This window comes from Pseudopipra pipra, chromosome 7 (genome assembly GCF_036250125.1).
Source record: "Pseudopipra pipra isolate bDixPip1 chromosome 7, bDixPip1.hap1, whole genome shotgun sequence".
Classification (NCBI taxonomy): Eukaryota; Metazoa; Chordata; class Aves; order Passeriformes; family Pipridae; genus Pseudopipra; species Pseudopipra pipra.
Window position 1 is genome coordinate 14817322 of NC_087555.1, and position 24854 is coordinate 14842175.

At 35.9% G+C, this 24854-nt stretch overlaps 1 protein-coding gene across 1 annotated transcript in view; it reads left to right on the forward strand.

Moving 5' to 3' along the window:
• Positions 1 to 24854, forward strand: part of PDE1A (phosphodiesterase 1A) — a 148101-nt gene that overhangs the window by 103145 nt on the left and 20102 nt on the right. The window contains 8 exon segments of the mRNA XM_064660678.1: positions 4301 to 4483; positions 4920 to 4986; positions 5950 to 6066; positions 7922 to 8062; positions 12975 to 13075; positions 15557 to 15682; positions 21648 to 21749; positions 21870 to 21990. Coding sequence (XP_064516748.1) covers positions 4301 to 4483; positions 4920 to 4986; positions 5950 to 6066; positions 7922 to 8062; positions 12975 to 13075; positions 15557 to 15682; positions 21648 to 21749; positions 21870 to 21990 — 958 coding nt within the window.

Consider the following 24854-nt stretch of genomic DNA (forward strand, 5'->3'; position numbering starts at 1 on the left):
AAGAGACTAAATATGTGACTGGAATTTAGGGGGAATTGATGTGGAATGGGGTAATAGGGTTGGGTATGTGTAACTACTGTGCTAAAGGGTGAGGAATATATTAAATACAGCTACTTCTAAAATCTACAAAAATTAAAAAATCAAAAACCTCCAAGGCAACATATATTTATTTAATAGAACTAGGATATTTGAGTTCATGCCTCCCAGTTAAACAGGGTTTATCTCAGTGAGTTTTACTTGAAGACTGATTTTGTGAAACAACTATGTAGCTTTTAAATACCCACAGTCTCTGATCTTCAGGGTGATTGATTTGGAGATGAGACTTTGGGTCTTGCAGTCACTCCGTTCCAAATATTTTCTAAGCTAGAGATTCTAGCCTTGTGTTTGACAGCTATGGTCACTTGTCCACTAATTTACAGAGCGACATTTTTGAACCTATGTAGGAGTTTACATATTGGAGAATGTCACAAAATTATATTGCAATTTACAAATTACATTTTGCTATTTACAGTTATAAATTATATTCCAAAATCTTGCAAAAATCCTTGTAATATTTGATAGGAAGTTCAGTGGTTTAACTGTGTGTCTTTGTTTTGATTCTGTCTTCCGCTTTTGTGATTTTATTTCATCTCCATCCTTTTTTTGTTTTTTAAAGGTATAGAATCATAAAATGTGTTGGGTTGTGTTGTAAGGAACCTTAAAGATCATCTGCTTCCAACCCTCCTCCCATTTGCAGGGGCACCTTCCATCAGACCAGGTTGCTCAGAGCTCCATCCAGACTGACCTTGGACATGTCTAGGGTGGGGCATCCACATCTCTGAGTAACCTGTTCCACTGCTACACCACCCTTGCAGTAAAGAATTTCTTCCTGACATCTAATCTAAATCTCTCCTCTTTTAGTTTAAAATGTTCCCTCTTGTTCTAGCACTATCTGACTGTGTAAGAAGATGCTCTCCCTCTTTTTTATAAGCCCCCTTTAAGTACTGAAAGGCTGCAGTGAGGTATCCCCAGGTTAAAGAAATGCTTTCACAATCAGTGAGTAAAAGGTGAACAATTAGATGTATTTCACAGTACTTATATATCTAGACCCATGGAAATATAATGGAAAGACTGTATTTTATAATCAAAGTAAAAATAGATGAATAAAAGTTGACAAAAGCTGGAAGCTGTGAAATTAGTTGAAATTGGATTCTAAGAATTTTTTATAATTAAGCATATTTTGTATGAAGCAATATATAGTCTAATTTATTTTCCTTCCTACATAAAATTTCCATCAAATTGGGGAATTTGATGGAACCATCAATTTTTTCAGATGTGTAGACCCATATAGGAGCCCTGTCCCTGTAATTACAAAAGAATGGCAGTCATTAGTGAAATTGTTCAAAGGCCATTTCTAGCAATGCATATGCCATGAGTAATTTTCCCCAATATAATTCTTATTCTTCAAAAGGTCAGGAAAGTCTAGAAAATAGACAGTTGTGAGATGAATGACTAGCCCTTATTTCCTCTCCTTGAATGTAGTTCCAGTTAGGCTTCTCAAAGAAACTAATTCTTTTTGAGAAGTTGTTAAGCTTATGTGTTGAGGGAGCTGCAAGATTTTGTACTTGCAGCGTAATTCTATATTGCAGCTGCTTTCCTACTATTGAAGTTGGAAGCAGAGACACTGAAACTCTCTCTCCCCCTTGGCATGTTGTTCAGTCATCTCTTGTCAGAGAGCAGTGGTCTCATGAAAATAACTGATTAAATAAACCCTTTTTACAAATACTGTTTTCTCAGATCTGTCTTCATGAAGTAAGTTCTGTTACTGTCATTTACAGACTGAATAATCCTCCTACTTTACAGGTGAATGGTTAAAATGATTAGATAAATTTCAGTGTGTCTTGCTGGCCCTAATTTGTACTGCAGATGCTCATATCTGCAGAGCTCAGGACTTGGTCCCAAATTCAGGTCTGCATCAGGCTGTAGCAAACTGATGTAGAGCTCTGCTTTATGCTGCACAGGTGATGTGGAATATCCCTGCTGTATGCCGTGAGGCAACCTAATGCCCATGGTCCTTTTATTGCTGGAATGTTTTCATCTAATTTGAGTAACAGTTGGAATAGTTACAAAAATATGTTTTAGGGATTATAAGGTTTATCCCTTACTGTACTAAAAATATATCAAATGTGAAATATTCCTCAGAAATATAAATGTACTGATTTCTGCAGGGATATATAATAATGGTGTTAGACTGGTATGGATTTCAGTGGACTATAGCATTGTTTTTAATGTGGGGAATAAAGCCAATTTATATCCTTTGGCCTATGCCCAATCTCAGCCTTCATTCAGTTTTGCAAGATAATTTGCCCAAATTCTTTCCTCTACACAGGGATTTCCTCTACACAGGTCCTGCTCCTCCAATTTAAATTACTGATTTTTGGCCTGTGTCCCACTTTCAGAAAATTTCATAATTCTTGTCCATTCTGCTCTTCTTGCACTCCATGTTAAAGAACTTTCCTAGACTGATAATTCTATGTCTCTGAAAAATAGGAAAGTTTCTGCTGTTCTTTCAGTAAACTGGGGGAGGATGAGGGGTGCATTTTATGGAATTTTTTTTAGATACAGTTTTAAAACCTTACAAAATAGCCTGCTAGCCAAATGAGCTGCTGAAACTGAGAACAGAGCAGATGAACAAAACTACACTACACTCAATGTTCACCAATAATTTATATGACTCTTCTGACATCATGCTTCCTACTAGGCATCTTCCTATAATCCCTCAGATAGTATTAGATTTATGTAGGGATTCCTTTGAACTGTACCGTATTCAGGCTTTTCTTAAACATCCGTGTTGCTGCTTAATCCCTGTATGTGCCAGAGAAGACCTCAATTTGGCCAGGTTTTGAAAACCTGCAAGAGAAATAGAGAAAGTGAAAGGTGTGAAAGAGACATCAAACTAATATGAGGAGAGAGTGCACAAATAGGGAAAGGAGTTAACAGTTTTGCTAAGAGTAGAAAGAAAAGAAAATGGCAGAGGTGTAAACATGAAAATGGATAGGAAAGTGATAACTTTCCTCTCCCAAATATCCATTCACAAATATGTTATCTGAATTCCCACCAAATTTTTTTCCCAGTAATCCTGTTCACTCAGGAGAAGAGGCCTATGTTTTAACTTGACAAGCAGATTGTTTCATAAAAAAATCACACTCAACAATACTTTGTCCTTTATTGCTTTATGGCCAATTCACACAAACTCGAGGAGTTTCAGAACGGCAGCACTGGAGAAATAGATTTATATAATCAAATAGTATCTGCAATTCAGTTGGTACCACTTTCAACAAAACATTTTAGAAGAGTGGCATGCTTTGCATGTGTTCAGGTCATCCTAACTCTGGGATTTCTTTCATAATTGTGTGAAAGAAAACTTGACAGCTGACTAAATAAGGGATTAGGTTCTTGGAAAATCTCAGCAGTCTGAGTGATATGGGCAAATAACAGCAAGAAAAAGGTTTATAGAAGTGTGGATTGGAAGTGTTGAGTCTGTTTTAAGAGAATATTTAGTTACATGTTCCTTCAGTTTTGTTTAAGTGAAGTTTCTTTTTAATACTTTTTCTATTTTGCAAGATCTATACCTAAGTTTTTCTAGCTTTTTGAACTGCTTAGAACTGTGAAAGCTGACTTGCAATCCAATCTTGTATAATATCTTTATTGCTATGATTTTGTTACCATGCTTTTAATAGGAATACAGATCTCCACAGAGAAGTTCTCTTTATTAAAGAAAATTAATTCTCTTTAATACTTTTATTGCACTGCAATAAAATGACAAGGGTCTTCAGGGTCTTCATTGACATGCATTCACCATAGCATTGCTATGTAATATCATTTACTTTGCATCTAAGTGTCAAAACAATTTTTGCACCATTTTGGGTGAACCACTGGTGTTCTTGGTTATAGCAGCAACCCCTCTTTCTGTAGACGTTCCTGTAAGTCAATCTTTTAGATTTTATAGCTCATTGTTTACACTTCAATCCACCACAGCTTTGATAACTTTGTCGAAAAATCTTCTTTTGCCTTCAGTTGAATATCTTCCATTTTAATATCTTTTACCTTCTGGAACATGACCAGTGGGAGAGAGAAGAGATCTGCTGTGTGCAGCTTCCCTCTGGCCTCTACTAGAGAAGACATTTAGTAATGTGCTGAGTCAATTTACAGACAACCTTGGCTCCTCTGAAATCAAGTTTTGTTGGCTGTTCACCTCTCTGTACTCCTCTTTGCTTCAGTCTGACATCTTGTTGATTACTTTGTATTAATCTTTTTGTAGGAAACTTTTGGACACTGAGGATGAACTCTCTGACATCCAGTCGGATTCGGTCCCGCTGGAAGTGCGGGACTGGTTAGCTTCTACATTCACAAGAGAAATGGGAATAGCGAAGAGGAGATCTGAAGAAAAGCCCAAATTCCGAAGCATTGTGCATGCTGTACAGGCTGGGATTTTTGTAGAAAGGTGAGAGTTTGGTTTTCTTATCGCAGCAAGTGCAGCATTTAACCACAGTGTCTGCCATTGAAGATCCTTTAAGAGATCTTGTGAACCTGAACCAAATCTCTGAGCCAGGTATATGCTTGAGTTTCTGCAATCACTTTGTATATAGAAATCCAGGTGAAACCTCTAAATCTGTAAAATCTCCTGAAGGGTGGAAAATTCTGGGGATGAACTCAAAGGCTTTGCAACTTCTGCAGTAAATTGTACCAAAGACTGCTCTAACATAAAAGAGGGACTTTTCTCATAAGTTCATAAAAAGATTTATGTAATCTTTGGGATCAGACCATTTAATAGCTTAGTGTTATTTCAAAAGCTCTGAAAAATGAATTAAAAGAAGATAAATTGTTCTGGTACTTTTTATAGGAGTGCTATGTCTTGATATTTTATTTATTTTCTTTAGGATGTATCGAAGAACTTCAAGCATGGTTGGTTTGGCATACCCATCAGAAGTGATAGTCACATTTAAGGTGAAATAAGTCTAATCATTGTGGAATTTGAATGTATTTGTACTTATGTTTAGTGACTTTTAGGGTGAAATGAAGTTATTTTTCTACTGAGCATACCCTAGCCATAGTTAGTACTACAGAACTTAACACACAGAACAGAGAAATTAGTAGTTAAAAATTCAAAAACAGCATATGATTCTGTTTAATTGTGATTTCATTTAGACATTATTAGAACAATAGGATGAAATTTGTATAGACATTTTTATAGAAATGTGAGGTGTAGTTTTATCAGCTCCCAGTGGTATGGTAATCAGTGTCTCAGACAGGAGCATTTTTTTCCTTTTTAGGAAAGAAAAAGGAGGTAGTATTGGGATAGAACTAACAAAAGAATCCAAAGCTTGTGGAAGAAGTACAGTATTTGCTCTGAATTTAAGGTATTGCTTCAGTTCACATAAAAGACAATCTTTTATGGAGAGCTGAGTTCCTATGTCTATGTGAGCAATTAAAAACTGGTATTTCTTGAGAATTGAATACCTCAGCTTTTCCCCTAAAAGTCAAACACTGTTACATTATTCTCAAATTTCTTTATTGTTAATGACATCAGTGTTAATGACCTATTTAAAGGATGGTATTCACATTGCTCCATAAGGTTCTTTATACGATTTGTACGCAGAAAGTTAAATTTGAAAGATTAAGACCTTTGACTCAAAGCATGCAAAGTTGCCTAGGTCATGTTACAAGTATTTTATTCATAACTGGCACAACTGTTTTCATCATTAATATTGAAATAGTCATTAATGTTTTAGCTACAGTAGGAGTTTGAAAGAATTGGACAATAAAAAAACCCAACAAACTCTCCTCCTTCCCTCAAAAAAACCTCCAAAATATCTTTTCTAATAATCAACTGGAACCTATTTAAGCAGATGGAAATGTTATGGTTTTTGTTCTTTTGTTTTTTGTTTTTTCTTTTCCCCTCATCTGCAGGATGTTGATAAATGGTCTTTTGACGTATTTACCCTAAATGAAGCAAGTGGAGAGCACAGTCTGAAATTTATGATGTATGAGCTGTTTACCCGATATGACCTTTTGAGCCGTTTCAAGGTCAGGAACTAGCCACAAATAAAATAATGTATGCAAAAATATATATGTCAAATTTAAAATGCAAGGATGACAGCATAAGTTGGACTTTTTTTTTATTGTACAATGCAATGCAAAGAATATGGCAAATCAAATATTGTAATATTCCAATTGTTCTACCAAATGAAACTTCTGCAAGCCAAAAAATGGAAACACCCATGTCATGTCATTTGTAAGCATTACATAAATTGATTATGTATACAGCCTATTTACTCAGCAGGACTGAATCAGTGACCCAGCTTCCTGGAACAAAGATTACTAATAATGCAGAAAACTGTAGTTAGTCTTAAGTACTTTTTTCATGGTCTAGATCATAGTATGTTGCTCACTACTGTCAAGGGGCTTCAGATGAACCTTCCTCTCCTAACCATCTTGAAGGGATATATAAAGGAAAACTGCTTTTCCATGGTGTTTGCAGGGGTTTACAATACCATATGGAGTACTAATAGCCAGTTTTGAAAGGCTGAGATAAAAATATGGATCAAAATGCCAAATTTATCGTTATAATAGAGCCAAATGAAAGTTTTCTTATACTTTCAAAATCTCTCCACTGCAAAACTCCATGTTCCTTTTGAAAAGAATGCTTCACCCTGAAGTTGTTCTGAATCTTTTAATTGTAACAACAAGCTTCACATGCTTGAAGTCAGAACCACACCAGGGCTACCATTAACAACACAGACACGAAGTACACAATGTTACTGGCAGAGTGGGTTTAAGCCCATTCTCAGTTCCATTGTTTACCTTACAGGGCTTTTAAATAAAGAAAAAATTCTTAAGGCAAATGTAATTTCATTATATGGGTGATGTGTTTTAACCCTGGCCACCAAAAAAGCTCACTTCTCTCCCCAGCAGGATGGAAGAAGAGAATTGAAGGTGTAAAAGTGAGAAAATTTGTGGGTTGTGATAAGTACAGTTTAATAACGATAATATGAGAATGATGTTCTCAATAATAATATAGAAAATTAATGAAAATAGCAAAGAGAGATATAAACCCCAAGAAGAAATGATGCAAATGAAAACAATTGCTCACCACAACTGACCGATGCCCAGCCAGTCCCCAGGCAACAGCCCCCCAGGCGGCCTCCCCCTGCTTTGTGCTGCTGACCCTGACACCACATCCTTGGGGTATCCCTTGGGTCAGCTGGGCCTGCTGTCCTGGCTGTGTCCCTTCCCAGCTTCTTGTGCACCCCCAGCCCACTCAGTGGTGGGGTGGGATGGGGAGCAGAAAAGGCCTTGACTCTGAATAACCTCTGCTCAGCTGTAACTAAAACATGTTATCAAGACTCTTTCCAGCACTAATCCAAAACATAGTCTGATAGTATCTACTATGAAGAAAATTAACTCTATCCCTGCCAAAACCAGCACAGTGGGAAAATAAGTGGGACTAGATAGTATCTGTACTTCACATATTGCCTGGAGGAAGGAAAGTCATTTTATGAGATTAAAGGAAACCTTGCCTCAAGCAAGTAAAACTGGTGAAGAAAAGGAGATAATCCTATTTTTAGACTCCTATCTGTCATGCCTGTATTATATGAGCAATCTATCCTGGTATAGACAGACAGGCATGTCTTGAAAACCATTTGGTTGATAGCTCTGCAGTCTCTTGTGCATGGTGTACGTAGAGGGATATAACATCTGCAAAAATTGGATGAAGACTCACTGATGCATGTATGATATTTGACCTTTACATTTTAATTTTTTCTTTCGTTGTTTGCTAACTACATTCTATAGTATGTTACTCGTGGTTTATTTATTGCATGATTGACTTTGCAGCTGTTGCAGGAAAAAAACAGTTATTTTAATGTTTTATTCTCCCTAGATCCCTGTTCCCAATCTTATTTCATTTGCTGAAGCTCTTGAGGTTGGTTACAGCAAATACAAAAATCCATATCACAATTTGGTCCATGCAGCTGACGTTACTCAAACTGTGCATTACATAATGATTCACACTGGTATCATGGTAAGAAATATTGTGAAGTTCAATTTACTTTTTTTTCTCAGACTCTGCTGTTTTGGATAAATGTGTGCATATGTCTTTTCTTAAGGAAAAATCTCCCTTGAAAATTGTGCAGATAGAGATTCCAAACTACCATTCAGGCTGTGAACTTTGTCATTTTAACAGTTTTTCTGAGCTGAAGCTCTCCCTATGTGGAGGGAAAAAATCCTTCTTAAATCTTGTTTCTTTTTGTCGCCTGGACTTGGGTATTATATATCATATTAGAATAGATAGATTTGCAGGAGTGGGCAGGTGAGAAATTTTTACTTTCACATCACAGCATGGGAGGTGTGATCAGGCAAGGAAGCTTTAGTATCTGCTGAGGTCCTGGCTGTTGAAAGATGTACTGAATCAGTGCAGGCTTAGAATTATAGCAGCATAGAATGTTTTGGGTTGGAAGGGACCTTAAAGACAGTCTAGTTCCAACTGCCCTGCCATGGGCAGGGACATCCTCCACTCGACCAAGCTGCTCAAAGCCCCATCTGGCCCAGTCATGCACTCTGCAACTGCTTTTTCTTTTAGTTTACTGCCTTTTTTAGGACTACTCTTGTATACTGTATATGCCTATAGTAGGCAGGATATTGCATTTGTCTTGCAATGTCACAGTATTTTTTATTATTTATTTGGGAACTGAAATGAGTCTGTGCAAGCATTTTTATTTCTAAACACTTATATTTAATACCAGCAGTGGGAGTCTCCTCCCTATCAGCTTGCTAGGCAGAAGTAAATACTGACTGAAAGAGAAGGGACATTGCTATCAATGGCCTTTTGATGATTCGTCTTCACTGTGAATACACTTGTTTACAAAAAAAAAAAAAAAAAAAAAAAAGAAGACAAACCCAAACCAACAAACAAAACTACTTGGAAGAGATAGTATCTGATTTCTGTTTGCAGAGCTATGAAACAATTCCATAAGACTTTGGAAAGGAAAAATTTAGGACTGATTCTAGATGTTTGTGTGCATATATATGCAAAATAAATGTCAGTAAGTCGCTTATGTTAAGCCTTTTCTCGCTTAAAACTTTGCCTTTGGCTGTAGTGGGGGCAAGGAGAAGTCCCTAGGCATTGCAGGCTTTTATTCTACTGTTTGAAGGAAGCAATTTGCTTCGAAGTATCAGGTTTTTAAAGCTACATTTTAACTCCAATACTACTTCCTGAATTAAGCCCGGAGTATTCCCCAGCCAAGATTCCTACTCACATTGAGATGTTTTCTTGAAAAAAATGACTTTCATATCAGGCTGAAGCAGAGCCTAGACAGCTCTTGCCAAGAAAAGTCCAAACCAAAGTTTTTGTATATAATATTGATCTATCAAAATAGTATTTTAATGAAAGAAAAATATTGAAGAGATTAAATCATGGTTCCTAACCTACCCTTGTCTTCTACTGTAAAGTTAATAGCAAAAGTTAAGTGATGTGAGACATGTCTTTGTTGCAGATATACACCTGAGTCAGCAATTTAACAAGGAGGAAAATCCCTGTGTTTTGTTATATACTATAAACATCTCTTTGGCCCATTGTATCTGTGCCCCTCTGCCCTTCAAAAAACATGATAGCATTCAGATTTTCTTTGCGATGCCAGAACAAGGTTCCAGCTTCCAAAGCTGTCCGAGCCAATTTGGGATGTTTTGCCATTGATTAAACAACTTTGCAACACACTTTGTGTGTCTCTGAACACTGAATGAAGGAATCTGTTTCATATTTGAATATCTGCTATTTCACTGAGTTCACACAAGTATGAGAAAGACCTCACCAACACTAGTTTTACATTATTAGCATCTTAACCTTTTAACTGCACTTTGATGTGATTCGGACAACTATTTTCAAGAAAGTTTAGACTTTGCTGCTGTAAAACCTCATTAATGCTGCAAAACCGCTACAAAATATTTCTATAAAATTAGGCCAGTTTTAATTCACATTTTGATTGCCAAATTATGATACTGAATTGCAACATTTCCCTGCCCATGGCAGGGGGGATTGGAACTTTCCAACCCTAACCATTCTATGACTACGATTCTATGATAAAACAGGACAACACTTAGTCAAGAGTGCCTTCAAACAGATGTAGCTTGCCAGGCAGAGGGAACATTTATGGAACTTGGTGTTTGAAAGAGGGCCTAGCGATTCTGCAGCTTGCAAAGTATTTCTGTCCCAAATATCTCTTGCAATTTGAGAATGCATCAGTATCATGAAAATTTTCTATTTAACTTTTTTTTTTTTCCCCTGTTGCCTGGTTTACTCTCCAGAACCCTACTCATTAACAATTTGAAATTTGCTTCTCAAGCTGATAATTTTCAGAGCATGTCCATTCTGCACCTCTTTTAACTCTGCTGTATTTCTGGCAAATACCTGGATTGGAGTCAATTTGATGCAATTCTAGATCAAATTCCAGTGGTGTTTGTCTTTTTTTTTTTTTTTTTTTTTTCAGGTTGATGTGCAATTTGAAGTTAATTGGCTTTTATTGTATCAGGAACTCATACTGACTCCAAAAACTTGCAAAGATTTGCTGTCTTCTTTGTTCATTTCCAAAAGACATACTGAAGCAAATGTTTCAAAAAGCTGGGTTTTAGAAAATCCGTTTCACAATTCATGTTGTTGAGGTCATGTGTTTTGTATTTTTATAGGCAGCTGGAAAACAGCCATATTTCAGCAACTGCCAAAAAATTTGGCTGGTCAGAGTTTATGCTTCTCCACAAGCCCTTAGAAAGATTCCGGTGAAGAATAACACATATTCAGAGTCACAGTTAAAGAAATAAAATTATCATTATATTTTTCAACAGTTGCTGTCTCTCTTAAGAAACAAGATCCAGCCACCTCAGATCAATGTGCTTAAAAGTTAGATATCACAGATGGCACAGAGTTTATTAGCCTTCCCAAGAGATTAAATCCCAGATGATATGACTGAAATGTATAACTCAAGGTTGCATTTATGAAGTTTTCATCTTTATAAAGATTTAAGAATCCAAGTCCCAGGGAATACATCTCGTAAAGAACTTTTGAGTCATCGATCATCTTCCCACCATCCCTTTTCTCCTCCCACGTACCTGTATTGCTCAAAGTAAAGAAGCTTACTCTCAATAAGTGAATTTTGAGATTCCATTTCTTACTCAGTTTTTAATCCATTGTTGTAAACAAATTAGTTTCAAACAGAGCTGAGTTGAAATGTATCTATTTACCTATAAGCAATTTTTAACACTGGAAAACAGCTCTCAATAGAAGAGATATTTTACATTAGGCATTACACCTGCATGTCATAGTATCTTTTGAGAGGGAACAGGTTTCAGCTCTTCACAGTCTTGCAGACTTCCAGATACCTGTTTTTGCCTCTCCCTTTGAGAAAAACACTTGTTAACTGTCTCTCTAAGAGCTTTTTCCTACTTCCTTAGAAATGCTTCAGCTAAAGTACTCTGATTCTCTGATTTGAATACTGATCTCAATTTTGACTGTACAGCTTGTGTCTGTATATGCTACTGTATGAAGTCTCTGTGTCGCCCATAGATATTGTTTGTAAGGAATGTTCTTCTACTTGTAAATGCATTGTGTAGCAACTATTTTGGTTGCTGGAAAAGCTGACCTTAAAAAGACATCTAAAAGAAAAAGTTTATGTTTAGTTACTAATAATTTCTGTGTTTCTATTCTATTTGGTATGTTGAAAATATTGTGAAAGCCAGGACTGGTCATGGCCTGGTTTCTTCTGACACACAATACTATGAAGGTCATCGTTTCCATTTTTAGAACTGCTTACAGTACATTCTCTTTACTGTGTTGTGACCTTTTAAAATCTGTACTGCTTCACCAACAGGCAGTTCTTGTTCTTCGGCAGTCTTATTTTGTTGCTGAATGGCCTATTTTATTATTCTCAAATTACTTATGAATCTTGACGGTTCCCTTTCTTCTTCTTCGAAAGAAGTGCTACTGTTGGCAACTTTTACTACATCTGGCAGCTTATATATCTCATATCCACTCATACACATGTATGTGCATATTCGGGTGCATAAACTTGAGATCATTCTTTGATCCTTTAGAATAGAAGCTTACTTTTATGCCAAAAACATCTCAAATATTCTGGCATTTGACTTAATCAGTCCTGTGACTGTGGGGGTTAATTATGATATGATTTTTCTGCCCCCATTTTTAGATGGAGTAAATTTTATCCTCAAGGATGATTTAGCATTCAAGAAACATAAATTGAAAGAAGATAAAGGTTATTTTACAAACTGAGTGATACAGAACAGCCTCAGTTAGCAAGTTATAAAAGGACACAGAACTCCAGGGTCTGCATTATTTTGTATACATGACCTGTACTACCTTTTGTTCTGTGTAACTGTATGAACCCTTTTTTTTTAATCAGTACAAACTATGATAAAATTTAGAACAGAAAAGTCTCCCATGGGCCTAATTTTAGTACCATGTACACTGGCAAAGTATAGTTAATGCTGATGTTGTATGTTGAATTTGTATGAACTGTATATATAGTTTACTAAAAGATAAATTATAACCTTAACTTCATATCAAGCTTTTAGATTAATATGGCATAATTTGGCAAGTGTCATGTGTGGGGTAACAGATTGGATACTGATAGCAGTTGCAAAGTACACCATATAATTCTCTTGATAACTTCTTATATTTTCAGCTGCCAATATTTACTTTGCTAGTGACCAAATGGATGTTAACTTGGTCTCAGAGAAATCATAACAAGTACAAGGACTTATTTTACTGTATAATACTGAAGTGTTATGGATATATAGTTGCCTGGAATAAGACAAGTGGAAAATTTATTTAAGTTAAAGGTAGTGCAAAATATTTTCAGTACTGTACTGTTTAATCTGAGTTAGGCTGTTACAGTAAATGTGACTAGGATTTGTTTTTCACTTACCAGCACTGGCTCACAGAACTGGAAATTTTAGCAATGATCTTTGCAGCTGCCGTCCATGATTATGAACATACTGGGACCACAAACAATTTTCATATTCAGACAAGGTAAGCAAAGTGATCTCTTAAGAGTCATATCTGGAGTTCACTGTTCATTGGTCTGAGCTGTTTCATATCTCTTACTAGTAAAGCCAGGAAGTAGCCAGGTCATGCTTGATTTTACGAATTGCTTCCTCGACCTCTGTACAGTTAATGGGACCATTCACATGGACAGACAGTATGGAAAAGTAAGGAGATAGCTCCATAACGTTTGAAATCATTCTATTTTGGAGCTGATATGTCAAGAGAAATTTCAAAAATATTCAGAACATGGACTTGAAAACCCCTCACCCCTCTATTTGTTCACTTAAATTCTGATATCTCTGAGTCAAAAATTTCTTCTACTGTGTCCCCATAAAAATACTACCTCTCTTTCAGCATGTGCCTAGGCATACTTCAGGTGCTACATTTTGTTTCATTTTGTATATTAAACTTAGGAAGTCCTGGTGCAGAGGGAGAAACCTTCAATTACAGCTTTAGAAATACCTACCATGAGCCCTCTCCTAGCATGTTTTGACAGCACCTGCAGTAGGCATGAAAAAGAAATCTAGAGAGGAATCCAGTTTGAAAGTTAGGCTAGCTGTATTCTCATGTAGGTGCAGCATATCATTCTAGCTGCTGGTCCTGTACAACAGCATATATCTCTTCCCATTAAAATATTTTCAGCTTACTGAAGGAAAATCCCTGACCAATATATTACTAAGTGATAAATGGTACACCTGATACTTAACCTAATTCAAAGCATCTTATTTTTCTCTTACACTAGGCTATACTTTGATTTTAGTATCCTCAGTTGAGGAGTTTGCTTTAGCTGGTCTTAAAAAAAAATAAATTCAGCATCACACTGGCATATTCTAATAAAACAGCTCAGTGCTAGAAAAATAAATACTTTGAGTGGCAGCATCCTCACACTCACTGATATGGATAAAGTGCCCAAAGGTAACATTTAAATTAAATCTGTAATATACTTGTTCTCCAAGATGTGCCTTTCAGTAATGAACAAATTCTAGATTTGCAGCTGAAATGAGGACGCAATTCTTTTCTCTCTCAGCACAATCTGGCTAAAAATAAACCAGTATGTAGTTCCAAGTTTATATTACTTTTCTATTTTTGTCCTTAATATTTTCCTCTGCAGTACTGCAAGAGTGGAAAATTAATTAAGCTGTTAGCCTTTGAATTTTACTTGCAAACAGGTATTTGTTTTGTAATGTAGCTCATTCTTCTCTCTTACTGTAAGTTGGCCCTGATGTGGCATCCCAGGGCTGTAATTCCAAGCTTCTGAGAAAAGTTGATGGAATTGCTGCCATAATCATAGCAAATCTTAGCACCTCTTAAACCTATCCATAAGTAGCTATGTCCATCAGTGTGCTTCTTAAACATATGTGATTGGCATAATACAGATTTTCACACAATTTCAGTTGGATTATGGATGTAAACATATTGAGTTTTAGCAGGTTATGGTTCATTCCCTCTAAATAAAGTTTCCAATCCTATTTTAATTCTTTAGATACTTAGTACCATATATGACAATATATAATATTGCTCAACAGAACAAGAGGTTCAATATAGCTCAGAGGGAGCTGCACTGCTAAATCATCACACCTTTCTTCTGGTACAGACTTTTCAGTTGACCAAGTTGAAATATTCAGTAATAGTTTTATCAGAATGGTAGTGTAGCAAAGAGGAGAGACCTGAGGTTGCTCAGCAGGTCAGGTAAGGTCTTGGGGAAATAAATTCCCCAAGAATTAATCATGTTTGGAACTAAGTGTGATAAATCCACACTGCATTGAAATTTGTGAAAATTTCAATGTAATTTTGGAATTGTACGTTAGTCTTTAATTAAGAGGGAAAGGATACTGTCAAGTGTGCTATCATTATGGTATGGGTCTTTCTTTAGGAAGCATTCGAACGCAATCAAATTTCAGCTCAAGATTTGACTGTGTTTCTGACAAAAGATGGTGTCTGTTTAAAACATATGAAATTGAAGCTTTTTAATATTTTATTATTTACAACTCCCTCTGATAATGAGCAACATGGGCCAAAGCACATCTCCCAAAACAAGAGTAACTTCTTATCACCCATGCTGTTGGCGAAGACATTGTATTTTAAATGGTTGTATTGCCAAGGTTTACTCTCGGGTAACCTAACTGGATCATTTCTGTTGTTCTGTGGCCCTATCTACAGTCAAGAAGCTCAAAAATCTCACAATTTTTTGTCACACTTAGATCATATAAATAAAACATCATGCATTTAAAACTATGACTTTCCCACAAGTAGTATATACAATGGTATAATTTTTTATGCATCTAAGATGGAAAATTTATCAGTATTCGATACAATAGGAACAAATAAACATAGTTTGATATATATGTGTATATATATATATACATATATAGTCAATAATTCTCATAGAGAATACATAGGCCTACCTTTTACAGTGCCATTATTAGGACACTATTACCAAATCTACCTTTTTTTTTTCAACACTAGGTCAGATGTTGCTATATTGTACAATGATCGTTCTGTTCTTGAAAATCATCATGTAAGTGCTGCTTATAGACTCATGCAAGAAGAAGAGATGAACATCCTGGGTAATTTAAACAAAGATGACTGGAGGTAAGACTTGCAGTGACATTCAAACATAATTCCAGTATTTATAAATAATAAAAACCACCAAGCCTTCCCCGTGGAGTCTATTTTAAGAGTTCAAATTACAGGAAACAACATTGTCACTGAAAAGAGTAATGGATATTTAGAGCCTAGGGAAGGCTGCTGCAGTACTAAGAAATATTGCTTGGGAGACTCCAAACAAAATCAAATTTTCCAAGTGAGATTGTGCATTTATGAGATACAGTGCTGGACTGTGTGGACAGTGTCTCAGGTGAGATAGATCTTCAGGAAAACCACAATGCTGCTCTGGAGCTGGGTTACCTTTGTCTAACAGTGGGTTAAAACCACAGTGCCGAGTCACACTACTGCCAGCTTGAGCACTATTGCCCCTGGGATTTCACCGTAGTCACATCTTGGTTAAGCAGTAAAAAATTTATTATGTGGGGAGTCCAGAAATAATAAGGTAAAGGCCCAGAAGTTTGCCCAGCTGAAAGAGTAAGGATCATAATTGATATATCACAAATACTAAGACATGTAAGGCTAAAATGAACAAGTGTTAGACTAAGACTTTCCCATTATTCAAAAGGACGTGTTATCTTTGTATATCATTGTTTGATACATATAACATTCAAAATATAAGTCTTCTCTGTGTTTCTGTAAACATAGCTATTATTCAGGGATCCTAAAAAAACCCTTTCAAACAGGTGGACTGTAAAGCCAGAGAGATATTCTGCTTCCAGGAAGTCTTGCGCTGTGAATGATGCTACCATGAGTAACAAAGCTATACTCTGTTTAATTTATATTTTCATGAAGCCATACATTTTTGAGGGAATGTCAGATCAAATTTGGTGTGTTGTATATTTACAGATGAAGGACTGTTTTACAGGGTAGATTTACATGATTTTACTTATCTATGTGATGAGAACACCCCTAAGTAAAGCATTTATGCTGGCCCTTTTGGTTTTCAATTTATTCTTTTTCTGTACCTGTTTCTAAAACACAATATTAAAAGTATTGTTAATTTTTTATTTAATACAAAGTGAGAGAGGAAGCATACAGGTTTTCATTCTTTTAAAAAAATTATTCTCAGAGGATACTCAGTTGGATTTAGTTATCAGAAATTTTGTGCTGTAAATTTAGTTCTGGAGAAATATTCCAGAAGTAAATTGTAAACTTCAGCAATAACTGTCTATACACCTAGATTTTCATTGCCGACATGAGCCAGCCTTGTTCTTCTAAAACTATTTTGGGCCTGATAATTTTGGGGCTAATAGGTCTATGTGACCATATTTTTGCCTGTCCTAACAATTGAGAAAGTCATTGTGCTAGTAGACAGCCATCAGAGGCTGGTATTCTGTCTTTTAAAACCATCATTTTAGAGAGAAAATTATTTTCGAATCTTCAGACTTGTTGCCTTGAGTGTTTTTTTTGAAGTGGTGTTGTTTCATATTGTGTCCTACCAGACAGGGCACGACTCCTTCAGGTAGAAAGGAGCAGGTCTTCTCCAGTTGAACTTCAGTTCAAGATTGTGCCAAGAATGGCTTAGAAACACTTATGTGCATCCCTAGTCCTGACTTCTTTGTCACTGGAGGCCACCATAAATTATTATAGTTTGGGAATCCGTGAAGCAACATACACTGACTCCAGCTGACAGAAATCTGGCTGCCAGCTAGTAGAGTTTATCCCAGTCATTCCCATTTGTTATATCACTGAGAAAAAGAGTAATAGGTTGGAAACAAAATAGTTGCCAATGGAAAGAGGAGCCTGCGGTTTCCAGGTGTGTGATGTTTATACATACTGCTCAGGTGGACTGCAAACAGAATAAAGGGGAAATGTGATAGGCTCTCTCCACTTTGTGAAGCACACTCTTCTCTGCGTAGATTGTTTGGTCTGGGTTTCCCATAGTTGTTTTCCCAGTTCAGTTATGGACCATTTTGTCTAACTTTTGTTGCATTTCATTTCTCTGTGGTTTTTTAACCTGTGATAAACTACCACGTTCTTCTGGATGTTGCTTGATCGCACACTGGCTCTGTTTACACTTGCTTTTCTCCCACAGTCTTCTCCCACTGTAACCCAATTGTGTTTTTCTAGAGGATCTTATTTTAATTTTGCAAATTTTCTTTTTATAAAGTGGCCACACAGATCCTATTATATGCAGACAGTTTGAAGTTGGTGAGATATGGCAACCAGAGAAACTAGAATTTATCATCTCTTTTTGGGCCTATTCAGTACAACTTAGAAGAGACCTATTAATTGACTAATAAGCTCAAGCAACTAAACCAGAACGCTCAGTTCTGTGTTTTGTCACTTGGCTAAGCAATTACAGTCTGTACTTTCAAGCAAATAGTAAATTCCAAAATGCCAGTCTGTGCCAACCTGCACAACCTGTTCACGTCTGAGACTTCAATTTAGAGCAGCAGTCATGGAAATTATAGTTTCCTGGTATTCATTTCTAATACCCAGAAATTCCTGTAACCCTGTCATGAGATGCAGTTGTTCATTGGTGCAGTGATGGATCTGTTAGCCACTTAACAGAAGCTCTTCAATTTTGTAATTACTACTGTAGTGAGCTTTTTGGATCTATACTGAAATTCATGCTGTTAAACTAACAGTTTTGAAGTTTGCACTGCATCAAGTTGGCAGTAAATTGAAATGATAATTTGTTCAACTTTTTAATGTACTTCCTGGCACTGATTAATTTCTCTTCTACTGTCATATCTATTTTCTTAGGTGCAGGGATTTAATTTTTAAAAAATTTAACACTGCTGACTATTTAAATGGAGGTTCTGCTAATTATTTCAGCAAGATGAAGCAAAATGACAGAGAATGACTTTATAGTATTACATTTCTCTTCTGCATGTTAACTTTAAGAAGATAAATGTACTAATAAACTGACAACTTTAATTAAGTTTAAAACACAGGCTTTGGGTCTGAGCAGGGAAACACTGCCAGCGTTCTGAGGATGATGTCCTTCGTGGATAATGCATGTGACATTCATAGTAATTTCTCAGTCTTTTCTCAGCTCTGAAAATATGTCCTAATCATTGATATTGTCTTGTTTCTCTCACTTAGTGCCCCTAAAAAACTAAAGAGGGATACCTGTTTGTCTCCCTTTCTCCTTTGATTTACCAGACTTCTAGTGTCCTAGCACCACGTGCATTAATGTCAACAGTTATAGGTGGTGAGGCAGTATTAATGTCTCAAACCATTCCAGTCAGAAGGCATACAATGATACAAAAAAGACTAATAAAACAATATATATTATATGTAATGCACAAAGAATAACATTTCTTTCACAAATTCCCTTGGGATTCTTCTGTGTGAGGATTCCTGTAACTTGAAGATGAACCTTCAGTTCATTCTTCAGTTCCCAACTTGCTTTTGCTCATCTTAGTCTGTTTCTGTATTTCTTTTATTAATTTCCAACTGACTAAATGTCTTCATCACAGACATTTGTCCAGGTAAAGCTGGTTTCTGTTTATAGGTTAACTACTTTTCCAAGAAATTCATGAGCCACTCCTAGTTTCTTCATTACAGCATTGTTCATGTAATTTTTTCACATAGTCTTGTATCTATGTCTTTTTACAGTATCCTATCCATAGGACTTATGGGTATAGGAAGGTTAAGATAGCGTGACAGCACAGGACATGACAATTGCTTAAGTAAAGCAGAGATGGTATACTCAAAACCAGTAATCTTCGGATTTGGGGCCCAAAAAAACATTCTGTGCTATACGTGAATACTATTACCACTTCCCTTCATAGTAAGACAATATCTGCATATCTTTTTGCCAAGATAGCAGGAGCAATGCTGACTATATTACCCTGATGCTTGTAGCTCTTGACTGCCTGATGATCATGGGGAGAGATTTCTGTCCATGAGTTACCTATAAGACCAGCTCAGGTCTCCTTCGATACGGAAGTTGAGACAGTCTTTTTTTCCCTGGGAAGCAATTTGGTAATGGTATCAGTCCAAGAGTAATCTGCTGTGCAATGCTAGTAGACAAAGCATTTTTAGCTCTAGTAGAATTTTATTTAACATTTTCCAGTCAGGTCTCAATTTTCTCTCTCTCTCTAATTATGATGGATGTGGGTGCAGGCAGGAAACAACTGCAGGTGGACAGTCTCTCCTTTGCTGTTAAGCAGCTTTTTAGTGGCCTAAAATCTTCACAAGTGCGTGAGAGGGCAGTACTACATTGTTTGATCCTTATTCAGGTGATGGAGGTAAGAATTAGAGTTTTTCCACTGCCATGACAATATGAGTAAACTGAAAACAGTGTTTTACTTCTCTGTGTGTCTTGTGTAGTAGGAATGAGGTGTTTTGTGAGTAGTGTGAACTTATTTCTGATCACTGTTTAAAAGTTCAGAAATTTAAAGTTCCTAGGAAAATCTTCCATAGAAAGGAGAAGTGTTAATTATTTCAATCTTACAAACAACAGGGTTTAATACTGCAAAGCCATCAGTTTTCATGTAGTGTTAGCAGGTTTTTGTTTGTTTTGATTTTTTTTGGTTTGGTTTTGGTTTTATGTTTGTTTTTTTGTTGTTGTTTTTTTTTTGTTGTTGTTTTGTGGGTTTTTTTTTAATGGGTTTGACTGTGCTTGAAAGGTACAGTTTCAAAGCAATGTAGAGGAGGAGCAGCTGGGATGCAAAATTATTATGAGGTCAGATAAGGTAGGGCATTTTCTAAACACAAGTTGCTATGGCTGCATATTGTTGAATAGCAGCGAGAGGATTGAGTCTTTATCCAGTTACATCAAAGCAAATCAGGAATAAATACATAATGAGGAATATCTGCTTAAATATGTAATTAATTTGACTTGAAAGCAGTCTTGATAGTCTTTATAACAAAGTATTGTAACAGCCCTAAAGAAAACTGCAAATTACCTCCTTAGAACATAGTCCTTTGAAAAAACTGCATGTTAAGTATATCAAAGATATGAATACAATATAAAAGGTCAGTGAAAATTACTAAAATGGGATTCTACTGTTGTAATTGATACTTGGACATCCTTAAGTTTGGGGGTGTATTCATGAAGGTATATGCTACATAATCAAAGTTTTAATGTGGTGAATTGTTCCCCACATATGTACAAGCAATACTTGCACGTAAGTCCTTCTAGGCCATTAAAAAGTATGCAAATATAGACCCAGTGGACTCCTGCATGGTCTATATATAATCCTTCTACATCAAGGAAACTGAATTTTCAAAGTCAGTAATTATTATTGACAAAATTAATTCAATTTAATTTAATATGCAATCAGAATTAATACACTTTCTTACATTATTCATGATTCATAGTTTACTGGTTTCATGGTCATTTAATAGAAAGCTGATGGACAAGCCAACTCTGACCATAATACCAAGATAGAGATAAATTATAAATCCTGAACTTGTTCTGAACCATTAAATAGGCATTACAGTATTTTTGAGAGGGAAGGTAGTTTGTCATAATGATCTTATAGTGATATAATATTGATAATGTTTCAGATATAATACCTCTTGCTCTTCTGAGTGTTTCCACAGCCTTCTTCCTAGGTTTAGTGTGACACACACTCTTCATTAATATGAGGGCAGTAATAAAAGACACAAATGTATCCTCTTGTGTGGTGGTAAGCCAGAGACCAAGTGGTTTTTTGAGTACTCTACTGCTGGACAAAATAAGGAAAGACTTATAATGGGTGAGAGAACTGCATGTAATATTAGTTTATGCTCTAGCAAATAGGAGTTACAAAACAGTGTGACTCTGAAATAATGATTGAAGAGTACATTTTCTGAGGTACATTGCTTTCACAGAATCCCTTTAGGATACAATGTTCAAGTTGTTAATAATTTATTTAAATGCTTTTTAAAACGTAATAAACCCCATGATGTTGTTTTGAAAGTTATAAATTAACAAGTGCCGCTTAAACAAATGTACCATATGTAGAATAAATGAATTTTAATCAGTCATTTTGCTTTTAATTATTCTTAGGGAGTTGCGTAGCTTGGTCATTGAGATGGTCTTGTCTACAGATATGTCAGGTCACTTTCAACAAATTAAAACGATGCGACACACTCTACAGCAGACACAGGGGTAGGTTATTTTCCATTCTCTTCATTATCTGTAGTCTTTCAATGAGCTCATTATACAAGAAAAGAATTTAAATAGTTGCTTTTGTTTTGAGATAATTGGAGCATGTCCTTGAATTGACAGGGTAGACAAAGCCAAAGCCATGTCTTTGATTCTACACGCAGCAGACATAAGCCATCCAGCAAAATCCTGGGAACTGCACTACCGGTGGACCATGGCCCTGATGGAAGAATTTTTTCGACAGGTGCCATTTTTAAAATCCTTTAATAAATCTAGTTCAAGAAGCAATGGTTATGCAACTAAATGTTTCCATAAGTCTACCAGTGAGGTTGCTGTTGGTTGTGATTGACAAGCATAGTCAGTAGCATATATTCTTTACTTTTCATACATACCACTGACATTAATTCAACTTTTGTGTGTGTGAATAAGATGAAATGGTTATAGCTTTATATCTATTTCAGCTGATATCAGAATTTTGAGTGTTGTAGTGGGTTTTTTTTCTTTCAAGTATAATATAACTTGTCAAGCTGTTTGCATTCTCTAACAGAGATTTATATATGCTTTGTGTTAAAAAAAAGCACTAGCAGGGTAGGATAAGGGAAAATAGGAAGAATTCATGTTCAGAGAAGGCAAAAAGTTGTCTCCATTTCACATTTCTTTTCCTTGATAGTATTTTTTTCCTTCCTGGTATTTGCCATCCATATGCCACATAGATGTGAAGGTGTTGCTTTCATAATAGCCTGGTCTAAAACCAGAGGTTAGACAGTACCATCCTGTTAACACTGTGGCCATACATCCTAAACCAAAAATGGAGACACACCTTTGTGACAGTCTTTTCATTTCTGTGAGGTACTGGATTCAAAGGGAAAACCCAGTAGATGTTGGTGTCACTGCTGTCATTTTTTAACTCCCCTCAGCAGGTGAAAACAAACATATCTCCCTGTAACCAATATTTGTGACCACACACATTGTCAACATAACAGTTACTGAAGTATAATTGATAATCAAAATCCAGTTTAGGTATTATACAGTTTCTGTAGTTATGCACAGGTTTTAAAAATGATTAATACAGATAAGGGAACAGTGTGTATCTTGCTCAGCTTGATTGTCTTAATTGTGCTATATGATGACATTTTCAAATCAGATAGGTCACACTGGAAAAAAGAATCAGAGAATAAAAAGACAGTGTGTTAAACCATGAGTTTATTAGGCCCATTTGCCCTATAAGGTTCTTGCTCAGTTCATGGAGATTCTTTACACAAGTTCTCAATAGGGAGCATCAGGGCATCCTTGACTCTGGGCTTTGCACTGGGGAAGCAGACTGGAGAGCTGGTGCCTTAATCTAAATAATGAATGGACTGAGTTTTGTGGAAATAATGAGTAGAGTCATGAGTTTGTGTTTGCTTTTGCAAATGGAAATTGTGAGGATTTTGAACTTGAGAGCAAAAAGGAGGAGCAGATTACCCCAGAAAAAAAGATCATAAAATGACCAACTGTAAAAACATTTTAGACATAGAGAGACAGACTAGACAGAGCCCATGGGGCAGTGAGGCAATGTGTGCAGTCAAGTGGAGGTAGCATTAGCAGTAAACAGTACCACACTGGTCATTGAATGCATAGGATCAGCTAATGTTTTAGTTAATCTTTTATCCACTCATTAGAACTAACTGGTTCCCAAATAAGCTGCTAAAAGACTTGAGAAGGCATTTAACAATAGGACATGCAACCATGTATGTATGTCTGCAACTCAGCAGTAAAATATGAAAGTCTTCTAGGCTGCAGAGGAGCATACAAGAAACTGAATCACTCTTTATATGTACTGCTAAGAACAGTGTGTGAGGAGTAGGTTCAACACTTTTAAAGTGTCATGAAGCAACTGTACCTATATAAATGCACTGAGCAGTGCAGAAGCAGTAGGTGCACGTTCCTAGATGCACTGGCTTGTTGTGCAGCCTCTGGTCTGTTGATCTGACCCTCTGTGACAGAAATCTCTGGAATTTCCAAATGTATGTCAGCCAAGGTAAAGTAGTCCAAATGTATATAAAACCCACTGATTCCTTCTCTTCTTTTCTTTAAAGCTAGTATTCAACTACTTCTACTGCCTTACAGGAAAAACAGCAGAGTCTGAAACAGCTGATACAAATCCAATGCTTTCATAGACAGCTTTTAAAACAGTGATCATCAGCAAAAAATGAACATTCACATTGATAAAAACTTTGTTAAATACAGCTAATGGTTAAAATATGTGCCATTGTTAACTTACAGGAAAAAAGCTGAACCACACTTCAAGTTTAAGCAACAACTACAGAAAGTGTGTTATAATGCCAAGGAAAATCTGAGTTACTTGTTTAAAATAGAAATACAGCCACCCATCTCAGACCCTTAAAAGTAAAGAAATATATAGTTCAAGTAAAAAAAAAATCACAGCTTCTGTAGCATTCTTCTCTCAGTCTGATTAGATCCAAAAACACTAAAAGAGAGTTAAAAGTGAGTTCAACACCTACCTAGACAAAAAATTATTTTTACTTTTTTGATCTGTATCTTAATTTTAAATCTCATTAAATTTTAACAATTAATTTAAGTATTAGTTCTGTGTTCATTATTACAATTTACAATAGGCTTGGACTTACATGACATTTAAGTATTAATTACTATTGTGTTAATCGCAAAGTAAGTCATAATTGGGGTAAAGAGCTACTTGAAAACAAAAAAAATTCAAACTCATTCATTACTAGTGTGAAAATTTCTCTTTTTTAATACCTAGTGAAGGAAAGATTACAAAATTAATATTACTTTAGAAATTCTGTATCCAACAATGACTGAAATTGTAAGACCTACCCCAGTTTGTATTATATTACAATCTGGTTCCTGTATTTACATAGCCATGCTGCTAGCACTTCTCCTAGTAGCAAGGGTTCATGTGTTCTTCCATACCCTGATATCAAATTATTAACACTTGTGTGTAAAATTTAATAGCCATAGTAATAAAACTCTCCACTTTCACGTGAAATGCAATCTGCAAGCTACATCTGTTCCTGTGGCTGAATTGGTTTTATTGGTAATATGGTTCTAAACCTTCCTCAAATATTGTTCAATGATACATGATAA